The following is a 14,220-nucleotide window of genomic DNA, read 5'->3' as shown; positions in this document are numbered from 1 at the left end:
AGTCGGACTGTGTCGTGCTGAATTGAACGTTTTTGATACTAAATTAACTTCTAAAGTATAATTTTCATGTTTTTATATTCTTCAATATATTTATTTTGTTTGTACAAAATGCAGAACTAATTTTTAACGATACGATAGCCTCAATTATTATTATAAAAATTTTCGTTAGGCTTAAAATCGACGAAAATTCAACACGAAGCGACACGCGATGGAGAAAAATTTGAACATCGGACAGGTTAATATATTTATCCGTACATAATCGGTAATCGGAACAAATCACTAATCTGAACAACCCCAGTCCCAATTGATTCCGATTTTCGGTTCTCTACTCTTTAGTTAATGAATGCTAAAATATTTTCATATATGTGAATTTTTCATAGCTTTTAATTATGATGTCCTTAAAATTTTTAAATTATTTTTTCATGTAGACTTAATTAATTCAGATTGTAAAATAAAAATATAAATTGTGATCAGAGAAATTAATTTTATAGCCATAATAATATGATAATACACAGATTACTGTACTACATATTACATATTTTAATTTGAAAGTTTCGTTTTAAATACTTATAAACTTAATTTATAAAAAAAATTGTGTTTAGCAACATTTTTACCAGAATTACATTTTAAAAGTATGTTGTCTTAACCTTAAAAATATATGGCAAATGTACAAACTGAATTAGAATTTATCTATAATAAAATTTTGCAATTTAAAAATATATAGTAACTATTTACAAGAAAATAAAATGACAAGTACAAAATCTAACATATCAAATTGGAGTTTACCTGTAATTGCCTTTTTTGCTTAATAATGACTTAAACTGTTTCAATGTAATATTTTTGCCTGGTAACTTTGTTCTATAAGGCACAGATTCTCCAGAGAAGCAGTAGCCAATGACAGTGTTTTCATTATTTGTCTGAACAGCAGTGTTATTATTGTTGTTATTGCAAGACGAGAGTGATTTCTTATTTTGCTTCCTTAAAAGTAAAATAAAAACTGTTAGAAAATACTCCAAATCATCTTGTTATTTAAAGATATATATTATTATTACTTATGAGATCCCAATTCTTCCAATTGTTCTATAGTTTTTCCAGAACGATACTTAACATAATCAGAACACATTTTCTCTCTTCCTGATGAACTAATTCTATAAATATTAAAAATCATTGTACATTTTTATTAGATTGAAAAATGGAACATTAACATTAAATAAATACAACTTATCCTTTACCTTCCTTTGTAACATTTTAATCTGGCCTCATCTTCTAGTCTACGGCGAGCCTCGACTAATCGTGTAGTCGTATCAGGCTGCGGTAACATAGGCATTGATGGATCCTGTGCTAATGGCTGGCTTGGCTGAATAATAGGACTATGTGGTAATGGAGCAAATGATGTGATATTTGAATAAGCATGAAGATGTGAGTTAATGTTTTGGGGAACTTGTCCGACGGTATTTTGATTTGATTGGCTGGGCCAAGGAGATGTTCCGCCTCGTTCCAATGAACCTGATCTTGAACTGCTATAAGCAAGTGGTTTCTTGCTGTGGCTAAAAAATGATGATCATCAATTTCCAATTCATTAATGATATAACTTAAGTAAACACAAAAATATATAATTATTTTAATAATTGTGTGCAAAAGAATAAATCAATAATTAATCAAAACAATGTTTTCTTTCTATAAATATCAATTAAAAATCTAAAAGTACAAAAAAATTTGCAAAATTTGTTGCTGCATTTTTGAAAATAAACTCAAAAATCTCAAAATCGAAATCCATTTTCAATGTAAAACCATCTACTTTTGAACAGCAGCAAATATTTTAGCAAAGTCACTCTATAATTCATGGTATACAACATTCTATATTTTGCTCCATTGCTCCATCAATCCATATAGAAAACTACTACAAAAACAAAATAGTAGTTTTCTAAAAGTAAAATTCAAAATATTTTAAGTCAGGACTATAGATTAAGTTTAGCAAATAATAAATCTCATTAATAATCACTTAATCTTGGCAATGATATCCATCTATAAAGAAAATCTCACTGTTAAACAATTTTATCATTAAAATTAACAGCAGTAAGACATGCATTGCTTGATAGATAACCAAGATTAACTACAACATTAGTTCCAATTTAAATAAATCATTAATAATCATATTGGCACTAAAATTACATTAATTACTGAGACTAGCAAAATATCAGTGTTATCTTGCATTTTTGTAAAAAAATAGCAAAAGTTCTGGCTTTTTTTTATTGCACAAGTTTAACAATCCATAAAGCCAATTTTTAAGTAATGCCAAACAATTTGCCATATTATCAAGTTGTAATTATTAAATTCACCTTATTAAAGCATGATAATATGGCAGATCGTTTGGCATTTGAAAGCAAATTTCAGTACCCTCAGAAATTGAATTCAGTCAGTCTAAGAATCATCTTTTCATTTCAAAAAATTAATCTATAGCAGTAATTTTTCCTGTTACCAAAATAATGATTAGTTTTTTCCTTTTTCAATAATACCATATTACTATTATTCCAAAAAATTTTTATTTAAATACAAATCTAAAATGTTATCATTCCTTACAGCCATTATGAGTAAAATATATCACAGTTATTGTTCTATTACTGTAATGATATAATAGTATGGATTGTTAATCTGGAATTGTTATAGACAAGGAATTAATTTATGAACGTTTCTGAAACTTCTGAAATTCTTTGACACTTTCAGAACTTTTTAATGATTTTACATTGAAATATAAATAAATATATATCATTTTATCCAGCATGTTTCCTTTTATATATAAAAATATACACAAACCTTGATCTGTTTGTACCACCTGACATAGCAGATGTAGAAGAATGTGATGATTTTTTGTGACGTGGAGGAGATTCATTATCTAGTTCAGGTCCATGTATTCCATGGGTATATTTTTCATTTAATGATCCAATCCAATTACATACTCTACAGATATTTGAAAATAGTATGCATTAAATAATATAATTTGTAGTAAAACTTTAGAAATAAGTCAAACAAATTTAGAAAATAGTCAAACCTTTCACGAGCTCTTGTTGTTGGTAGAGGATCATAGATAACACTCACTCCACTATCAAAACAACTACTACTGGAGTCTGTTGATGTTTTCTTACTGCTTGAACTTCTTGAGTTTTCTTTTGATCTTTTGTCATTTGCACGACCACCTTGTTCTGATGGTAATAAGTTAGGACTGAAAATATTTGTCATGTGATGATGTATGTGTTTGTGAATATGTACTGGTTGTGATGATGAAGTTGGTTCATTTTCTGGTGTAAAGTCATGAACAGTTCCACTATCACTAGAATATGTATCACGTTCCTAGAAATAACAATTATTATTAATAAAAATAATTTTGTTAGGTATCAACAAATATATTTTTTAAATATCATGCACATACAGACACCACTTTTAATTATATATATTCTAATTTTAAAGTATGTAAAATTAAAAATTTTTAATGAAACAAGTGAAAATAGTGAAAATACTAATGTAAGTCTATTACTGCCAAATATGTCTTCATGAAAGAAAATTTACATTTATAGTTAATTATAATAAAATTAATTATAACAATTATTAAAATAAATTTAATAGTCTTAATATATAATCTGAACTAACAGAACTGCTATAATTATTACTATTTTTTCAACGTTACTTGAACTAGTAAATATATTTAAAATAAAAATAAATTTAATAAGTTAACAAGTCGAAAAATTCTCTCTCTCATAATATACAGCATATAACATGATATTCATTTAATAAATAAATCAATAAAACTGCAATAAATTAAAAGATATACAACTAATCTAAACACTTTATATAGTTGTCAGGTTCAATGATTAATCTCATGACAGTTATTTACATTGTTATGTAAAAAAATATACATAATTAACTGTGTGTAAAATTATTAATATTATGTACCATAATTATTTTTGTACTTGTTTTTGCAATTTTATAAAAACTATAAAAAATTTATAGAAACAATTCAATTCATCTCACAAAACTATATTTTACTCACAAACATAATATCAATTTTTTTTTAAATCATCATATAAATTGTAAACTATTGATGATAAAAGTTTGTGGAGAGAAAAAGTATTTCAAAATGAATAAATTTATTAAATTCTTCTAAGACGGTACAAAATATTAATACAGTAGAGAGTCGTTAATCCGAACCCCGGTAATCCAAATCACCGGTTATCTGAACAATTTTCAGTCGGACTGTGTCATACTGAATCAAACGTTTTTGATACTAGATTTACTTCTAAAGTATAATTTTCATGTTTTTATATTCTTCAATATATTTATTTTGTTTGTACAAAATGAAGAAATAATTTTTAACGATACAATAGCCTCGATTATTATTATAAAAATTTTCGTTAGGCTTAAAATCAATGAAAATTCAACACGAAGCAACACGCAACAGAGAAAACTTTGAACATCGGACAGGTTAATATATTTTTTCGTACATAATCGGTTATCCGAACAAATCACTAATCCGAACAACCCCAGTCCCCAATTGATTCAGATTAACGACTCTCTACTGTACAATGTTCTAGATGTTTATTATTTTAAAATGATTTGGAAAGAAATCATTTTCTAAAAGCTAATTGGTATACAAGTGTTCTTATATGTATGCTTTATTGTTTTTAGAAAACAAATATAAAAGTAATTCATATTTTATTAATTCTAACAATCTATAATAACCAATGCCTTTAATTTTGCTCTGAGATCCATTGTCAAATTATAATAATAATTATTAATATAAGTCAAATTTTGATATATAATTTATTATTATTGCTTGGATCTTTAAAAACTTTGATATATAGGCAGCATTACTAATAGAACAAATTCCTCCGAAGTTTGTTCCTCATAAAAGAGTTATTTGATATTTTGAGAATTTCAGAAAAATTCTATTTTAACATGGATTGTCAGAAATCTTACAGTAGAAAGTGATCATTTTGGAATTGTCTAAGAAATGCAATTTTGAATAACAGCCAATTTTGAAATGTAGATCAGAATTTCAAAAATTGCTTATTTTAAGGGAATGAAAGTGTAAAAACTACTTTAAAGGATTTCAAAAGTTAAACCATCAAAATTAACTAATTTTTAAATGTTTTTCTCTACTAGATTTCTGTACTGGGGTTTCTACTTTTGATGATTTCTGATTCTGGGACATGTCTACTTTAATAGTTTTTTTTTTTTTAAGGAAAGATATATTTATGATTCATACTGATTTTGATGTAGATACTGTTATTTATTGATTATTTATAGATAATGATTGAAAAGGATATTTATTATTTTGCTATAATACGATAAAAATCTTCATGATATTTGAGAGAATTCTTTTCATTATTCAAATAATAAAAACTGTATCATTACCTTACGATACTTATTATTAGAAACTGCAGTTGATGGAAGCATGTTATAAGGTGAAGATCGACAATGTTGATATGTATTTGGAGGTAATCCTCCCGAACTAGATCCTTTGCAGGTTGCGTTAGGACACTGAGAACCAATTCTCATTGAAGGATTCAAAGATCCAGGTATATTTGGTCTATGCCCATCTGGAGTTGGAGATAATGGAACTGGCGATCTGCTAGGTGTTGCACTATCTTTCCAAACTCGAGACATGTGATGATCAAGAATTGCTTGATCACTTTCATCGGCAAAAGACTGCTTATCTTGAATTACTGCACTTAAAAGCTGAGGTGGTAATCCGGCAAATCTATCAAATGATGCTTTCATACTCTCACATACTTTAGAAGATCTTTTATCGTCCAACTTTAAATTTAAAAAATTCAAAATAAATATTAAATAAATTTTCAATTACGGAAACTTTATATCAGCTAGCAATAGTATATTTTTATTATAACTGCTAATTCAAATTTTTTTTAAATATCAATAAAATGGAAATAAATGAATTTACTATCAGAATTAAGGGATTAAAACTATTGAGTAGATTTATCAAGATATTATAATATAAAAACTATATGCATCTAAAAAAAAAATATAAAAATTTTAAAATTAAAAAGCAGCATTTTTAAAAATGTTTTGATATAACTGAACTTTTTTAGAAAATTTTGTATTAGCAATACTTCTATTTTATTCACAAGAACTCACTCACTCATTATTAAAATTCTATAGTGAAGCATTCATTACAAATCCTTACAGTATATTGAAATGTTAAATTCTGATAAATGCACAGAAAACAAAAATATAATTTAAAATTCAAGAATTAATATTGATTATTACTAGGACAACATGCAACATTGTCATATCGCAACAGAATTGAGGCATAGCCAGAAAGACAAGTGATCCCTGTATTTGTTAGGAACAGATGAGGCGATCCTTGTACCTGCCAGCCATGAGAGAGATTATCCTTGCATTTGCCGACATGGAGAAGTAATTCAAGAACAAAGCAATCATCATCAGTTGTTTTGTTCTTGTGTTCTGTTTTTTTTTTTCATGCCTATTTTCCGTTAGGTGTATGCAGTGCTGCTTTTTATTTTTGACCCCTAAGCCTAAACTCCATTAGATTCATTCAGTCGCATCAGAGAGCACATACATCGTCACTTTAATACCCCTGTATATTGAAAACAAAGTTATGGACTCCTATATTTTACATTTAAATGGCCCCTCATTACATTTTTGGATCCTTCACTGCAATTAACGAAAAATGACAAAGTTTTATCAAAATCAGCCCATTAAATTTTGAGAACAAACACAATTCTATAGTGGAACTCAAAGAAGTGCTAGTGACTGTGGGACATTGTGCAAGAAATTTGCACAATATTGCTTTGTCGTGCATTCTCACGAAATGATCTTAAATCTCAAAAACAAATTCATAGACTCTCATTTTTTACTACATTTTTGCATTTCTCCTCTCAATTAATAAATAATGGCAACTTTAATCAGAATTGATTAAACAGATTTTGAGAACAAACACAATTCTGTAAGCCATATAGAAAAGGCTTCACTAATGCTCCACCTCAATAATTATTGTAAAATTTCTATAATGTAATCTATAATGTTTCACACTATAACATTTTGTATATACATTAGTAAATACAAAATGTTTAGAATACATTATAACATTACTCAAAGCAAAAAATCTGAAATATATATTTGATACAATCAATCATTTTTTAATAAAGAAGATAAATCAATGAAAAATTTTAAGCATTAACTTTCATCACCATCAATTGGTTAAAAATTAAAAACTGATAAAATTTAAATGTATAGGATAGTAATAATGTCAGGAAGAAAGTCAATATAAATTAAATGTCATTTACAAAATTTTGTGATGAAATTTAAAATACCTCCAACTTTTGAAAGTGTTGTTCAAGTTTTTCTTCTAATTCTTGTTCTCTTTTTACTTTGTTTAACTTTTCAATCAAAGCTTCGGCAAATGCTTTTGGTTCGGTTTTCGTTAACCATTCTCTTGGTGGCCTGTGAGTTCTCTATACAGGAAGGAGAAAAAAAAGTAATTTTTATTAATATTACATTAAACATAAATATAAGAAAATTTAATTTCAACACATATTACATACAGGTATAAAAGGCTGATGAGGAAAATGATCCTTATTGAGATTGGCATTTATTCTTGATGAATGATGGTGTTTTCGACAATAATTTTTAGTAGGATACACAGGACCACAATCTCTATAAATTACAATTTATTGAATTATTATTTTATTATTATTATTCAAAAATATAAAATTTTAAAAATAATAGAAATAAATTTCACACAATATAATTAAAAGACCATGAAGTTAAAATAAAAGTAATATATATAACTTTTATTTTAACTTCATGCTCTTATATATATATATTGAGCATAATATATATATATATATATATATATATATATATGTGAGAAACCGGGAGCTATAGGGGGCCCCTGTATGCCACTTATTTGACAACAGTCTGGCAAATACTGCTCATGTGGTCTTTGGATGGCTTTAACATAGGAGGGTCTTTAAATCGAGTGGAGAACGCAGTGGGTAAGTCGGTAGGTGTCCTTAGCTCGATTGAGACAGGTAGACGGGTTAACAAATAACAAAACAGTTTAATATATTCTAAATGTACGATATACATAAGGATGATACAGTAGGTGATTAAATGCGATTAAATATAAAATCTTACAAGGCAGTGACTAATCTATTTCCTATGCCGCATGGGGCGTGCCTAATTTCTTGACCGCGGAGAGAGAGTTTACAAATATCTACTAATACCTCAAATATTAGTTGTTGATCGATGTGACATTCGTTCTCTTGTATGGAAGATTCATAGCTGATGAATGTCTTCCAACTGGTATCTTCTCCTGGGACTGAATCGAGTCTGTTCAATGGAGGTCTGGGAGACTAGAGTGGCCACTATAAAAAGTATAACTTCCTTTATTCCTTATGACGGACGCCCTGAACTCCCAGCATCTCATCCTTTTATGTTATTTGCACGGGGAACCTGGTCATGTGATCCTCAGTTGTTTAGAATACGAAGGTTGCTTTTGCAGGTGCCAGTTCAGTGATGACTTCCATTGGTGTAATGGAGTCGCGTTACTTTGCTCTCCTTTCGCAATAGGTTGTTATCATTTTGCAACTGACTGTTAAAATTCCCATCCATTTATTTACAGAGAACATCATTCCATAGGTATCTGATGAGATGTTTTTTCTAATGATTGCAATAGATATTATTTAAACCTTTTTTAAAATGGATTTTAATATCCCTAAAAATCATGGATCTCACATATATACATACATAAATTTCTATTTAAAATTGTTGCTTAATAATGATTCTGTAATCTACTAAATTTTCTCTCCTGATTTTGTATAAAAATATTCTTACCTTATAGAATCTTGCATCATTAAAATTATGCAATTTTTCTTAATTTTAAAAACGTTGAGATAAAAAATAATGTACTTTATTCTATTTAATTTTGCTCCACACATCTCTTCATACATTTTTAGTACTATTTATTTAAAATAATATTAACTGACTTGAAATAAAGGCAACAAAGACAAGTGTTATCTTTCAAACAAATCTAAAGCAATACAACAAAATTATATCAATACTATTACAAGTCACACCAATATCAGAGTTTTATTCTTAGTATTCTTTTCATTATTTTATTTATTTACAACATTTTAAATATTTATTTGGATAAAGTTTACCCAATTAATAAATTTCACAATCATCAATTTTTAATTGATGAATTAAAAACAACAAAATTCTCAATTATGGATCAACTAAAATTTTTTAAAAATAAAATAAAATTAAATATTGCATTTTTTATTTAATGATAAAATCTATAAATCTATTAAACTAGATCCTTTATAATATTCACAAAATCTGTTCTAGACAGTGAAGAAATTATTTCCAAAAACAAAGCTTCTCATACCAAAAGTTCGTATATTTCTTCACTGTCTAGAACTTTCAGTGCAAGAAGCTTTAAAATTCTGTTCAATTGAATAGAAAATATTTTAAAAATATATATATGAAAAAATTTAAAAAAACATTATATCCCCTTTACTGAATTTTTTCTCAGAAATGAAATATAACAGCCTTATTACACAAGTACTACTTTTAAATTTTCCAGAATCCCAGAACTCACCATTTACTTATTTTTCTTAAGCACGTGTAAAATTACATTTTATTAATTTTTATTAAACTAAACTATATTTGTATAAAAACCTTTCCAAAATATTTATTTTGTCAGAATAAATTTTCAGTTTCCAAAAATTTTGGCAATGTCAAGATAAATCTTAATACAAATTACTGTGTGTATTGGCTTGAGTCACATTAAAATACACATATGTATTTTAAAAATAATAATAAAATAGCTATTAACAAAGTTGATTATAAAATTTTGATTAATTGGTATTGAAAGCAAGCAAATGGATGAATGACTATAGTAAACATGTATAGTATATAAACATACATAAATAAATTAATATGAAAGATTGAAAACATATAACCGCAGTTTGATGAAATATTACGCTACTAAACTACCATATTAAAATATAACTGGTAATTAATTTTCTATTATATACAACTCACAATTAGTATAATAATTTTTAAGATATAATCAATCATCACAATATATTGTGCATTGTCTGTAAGTTAATTATAAAGTTTTAGTCTCTTGTTCAGACTCAATATTCGAAAACTAGCCCATATTCTATTAAATAACACTTATAATCAGAGTCCCATATGCTGTCTCGTGTTTTTTACACAATTCAAAATCAATTACAAATCAATTACATTAAATCATTTTTATTACTTTTATATTTTACTTTATTAAATATTTTGTGATACTTGAAAATTGTTCTGTAACTTTGATATAATTTGAATTTTAAAAATAACTATTTTCTTGTCCACTATTGTAATCTTTTGCCTGTTGATGCTGATGATAATCTGAATTTACCAAACGTATTGCTGTTAAATCCTTTTCAATTTAAAATTACATATATTTAATTATTCAATGTTAGTACAGTACATAAAAACTACTGAACTTACATGCTACTGTCTGCAAGTGACGATGTATCATCTGTCTGTGCATCTGAAGATAAGCTTTGCAATTCACTGTCTTGTGCTGAAGTTGGGAGGAAAGAAGAATACCTTGCATGACATGAGCTTGACACCCTTGATGCAGGCCCCATATAATGACTATGGAAAATTAAAGTTCATATTAATTGTTAATATTTTTACTACAAAAATTTGTAAAATAAAATAATTATTTCATTCATAAAATATTCTATAATCAATTAATATTAAAAAACGTAAAATGATTGCTTGCAATTTCTAATTATTAAAGCAATAATTATAAAAATAAATTTGGTGACTAAAATTTCTTCATAATTTAAAGTTGTTTCCCTTTCTGGAAAAATCCCAAAAATGCATTCTTTTTATAACTTGAAATTTTGTAAATTTGAAAATTTTAGCTCTAAAAAAAATCAATTTATGAGTTGACTGGACTAAGGAAGGAAGGATGAGCATAAATTTAACTTTCAAATCAAATGGTTTAGAATAAATAATAAGAAAAAACAAACAAACAAACAAACAAAAATTAATATATAATTATGAATTATTAATTGACTTTATTTTTAAATTCATATTTATAGTAATCTCTTCAAAAATACATATATTTTGTGATAAAACTATAAATATGTAATTTAATTGTACTGTATAACTTTTAAGAATTATTTTAAATTATTTATAGAAAATCATAACTATAAATATTAATTTGCAAATGTAACAGAAAGGAAATATTTTTACATTAAATGAGACTTGCATAACCAGCAATTCAATTTCATTATTATAGAAATTGCAGTCCTCATTAATTTTCTTAAAAATTATTCTAATTATTTCAATAGAGATTATGAACCATTACAGAAGTCAATAGCAAATGTATTCTGTAAATTGTGTAATGGCTCTTTTTAATAAATTTTTTTTTTTAATTATTAAATGTTACAATATATAATAATTATAATAATATTCAACAGATAATTTGTTATTAGGTATTGTAATGCTGTAAATATAACTCTCATTAATACTGAGTGAACATACAAATATTTAGCTACGTATATAATCACTGAAATAAAAATTGTACCAAAGTAATATAAATAATATGATTAACATAGATTTCATAAATAAAAAGAATTACTTTTAAACACTTCTAGACCAATTCAATTACCATAAAAATCACTATTATTTAAAACTTATTTTCTACAAGTGATTTGGTGTTTTTGATGTGAGATCATCTGAAGATGGGCAATAAACAGGTCAAAAAACATTAGTATATATTATAAAAGATTTATATATTATATCAATACAATATCCACATATTTAAATACACATACACACTATATTTCCTTGATTAAACTCAGAGAATAAAAGTACTGTTAAAAATAAATCCCAAGTTGAAAAGCAAGGGAAACATTTTGAAGTATTGCCTTGTACAGGTTAATTTAGTTCGGAATGACAAGTAAAGAATTTAACTAAAATTCTAGCTCTTCAAATTGTCTAGAGTCAGACAGCACTTTCTACTCCCAGGTTTACAGAAACATTTGTTGAAATAAAATTATATTGTTGGATACTGAGCTTGGGAAAGTCGCAATGGAGTTCATAAGTTGAGAGCTTAGCTGAAGGGCAATTAAAAAAACTCTGGTTCAGTTTGAACTAGACAATAGTCAAGATCTTGATTCCTACAATGAAACTGAAGCAGACATGAATGACTGTGTAATAACCAAATTGGAAGACACTGAATCAGATTAACTATGAAAACAAGAATTATTTCAAATGTTATAGCTGTAGCCATACTATCAATAAATGGCTTTTGTATTTTGTAGCTCATGAAATTAAAAAATAAATTAGCATTTACTAAAGGTAGAAATGAAGATTCCGTCCTTATAGGTCTCTCTTTCAAAAATGTGTGCTGAAACTTTATTGTTTTAAGCTGCCCCTAGTATTGTAACATGTCAATGTTAAACAAAATTTAAAAAAAAAACCAGACAATTTCAAAATGTGACGAAAAAAAACTATAAAACAGACATAACATATTTTGGTTTAAAAAAAACCCATCCAAAAACTTCAGCCAAAATATGACTTTATAAGACCTATAAAAACCTTTCATTTATACTCAATATGACTTGAAATATGTCTCTGTGAAGTCAGGAGTTCAATCAGACTCAGAAAAAAATATGACTTTTCCTTAAAATCTGAGGCATAGTGATGAATAATAAATAATTAAAGTCGACTTTCCATTAACTAGAACTCAAGCAAGTGATAAAATAAAAAAAAAATGAAGAAATAATACTTTGAATAAAATCAATTTCTAGCAAAAATGTAAGTTTAAACTTGGTGCATTGTTCCCTGAGTAAGTCCATGCTTCATACACACCATGTTTGTCTCCTACTCGTGCCATTTAACTAAAACTGCACAAATCATTCAAAATGCCACTTTTATAATAAAATTGTTACGTTAAGTTTATCTTTATTTGATTTTAATTACTGTATTTCATATATATTATATTTCAAGATTACAGCTGGAAACACTATCTAGTAATAAAATCCATACCATCATTGCTGGAGATTTATATAAGGTGTTGACTTTATTACTGTATTTCGATATTAATATCAAGTCAATACAGGTTATTGTATGAGATATATTATTAGTTAGGCCTATTTTTAATAGTAACTCAAACAACAGAAACTAATTTATCTGGCATCTACTAATTTCCATGGGTGCAGATTAACCTGAAATCTACCATATAATTTTTCATAATCTATGAAATTAACATGAACATTTCAATAGAAGTAGATAAATTTTTGAAATTTAAATTGTTTTAGTGCATATTTAAGAACCACTGATCAATAAGAACCTTCCAATAATTAAATATATTTAAAACTTATTTTTAAACTTTTATAAAAATTAGCAGAATGGCTTACATGAATAGCTGATTTCATAACATTTTTGCTTAAATATAAAACATTATCACTTTTACAACATAAAATAGAGTATCTTTACAGGATAAGAGCAAAAATTTCTTTTCAGCTGATTACTGTGGAAATGAACAGTACAACAAACACATACATTGGCATAAAATTCACAAAGTCGGGACAGCCTTAAACAATGATTCAATTATCTTGCCTCTCTCCTATGTTGCAGAGAACAGTAGCTATCTGAGCTCCTAATAGAAGCAGAGTAATAACAGCAATGGCAAAGTTATAAAGAATGACAAAATAAATAATTTTAGCTCCTATTGCATTCCAGACAACTGAATGGAATCCTGAACAACTTTTCAAAAACTGACAATGAGAAATGATGTCAAAAATAAATGTTAATAATGTTTGAAACTATAATGTTTACATATTTCTTTTATTGAACATAATCAAGCATAACAAAGCTAACCAGCAATTTGTCAAAATTCAAAAAATATTGTACTTATACTAAAAGTGATAATTAAACTCAATGCCAAATTTGTACGAGTAATAAAAACACACTGCTTTTTGGCATTACTTTAGTTTAATTCAAACAAAATTAAGAAAGTGCAGGTTTTGTTTAAGAACTCCTGTTTAAAATATGTTGGCATATCCATTTAAATTTTGTTCATATTCTAAATACATTTGTGCTGCCTGAGAACATTTATGCAATGTTAAAAGGACTTGCCAAAAGACTGTTTTTATTACTTAT

The 14,220-nt window shown here is 26.6% G+C and overlaps 1 protein-coding gene across 1 annotated transcript in view; it reads right to left on the bottom strand.

The window, feature by feature from the left end:
* LOC136990676 (axin-1-like) overlaps positions 1 to 14,220 on the bottom strand; it is a 34,222-nt gene that overhangs the window by 3,410 nt on the left and 16,592 nt on the right. The window contains exons 3-11 of the mRNA XM_067289085.1: positions 10,546 to 10,695; positions 7,581 to 7,692; positions 7,350 to 7,490; positions 5,410 to 5,811; positions 3,050 to 3,348; positions 2,815 to 2,958; positions 1,233 to 1,547; positions 1,053 to 1,148; positions 787 to 978 (exon numbers count right to left, since the gene is read on the bottom strand). Coding sequence (XP_067145186.1) covers positions 787 to 978; positions 1,053 to 1,148; positions 1,233 to 1,547; positions 2,815 to 2,958; positions 3,050 to 3,348; positions 5,410 to 5,811; positions 7,350 to 7,490; positions 7,581 to 7,692; positions 10,546 to 10,695 — 1,851 coding nt within the window. The remainder of the gene's footprint in view (positions 1 to 786; positions 979 to 1,052; positions 1,149 to 1,232; positions 1,548 to 2,814; positions 2,959 to 3,049; positions 3,349 to 5,409; positions 5,812 to 7,349; positions 7,491 to 7,580; positions 7,693 to 10,545; positions 10,696 to 14,220) is intronic.

This window comes from Centruroides vittatus, unplaced genomic scaffold (genome assembly GCF_030686945.1).
Source record: "Centruroides vittatus isolate TY-2023 unplaced genomic scaffold, ASM3068694v2 contig_1322, whole genome shotgun sequence".
NCBI classification, from domain to species: Eukaryota; Metazoa; Arthropoda; class Arachnida; order Scorpiones; family Buthidae; genus Centruroides; species Centruroides vittatus.
Note: the sequence above shows the minus strand (reverse complement) of the source record. Positions and strands in the feature narration are given on the sequence as shown.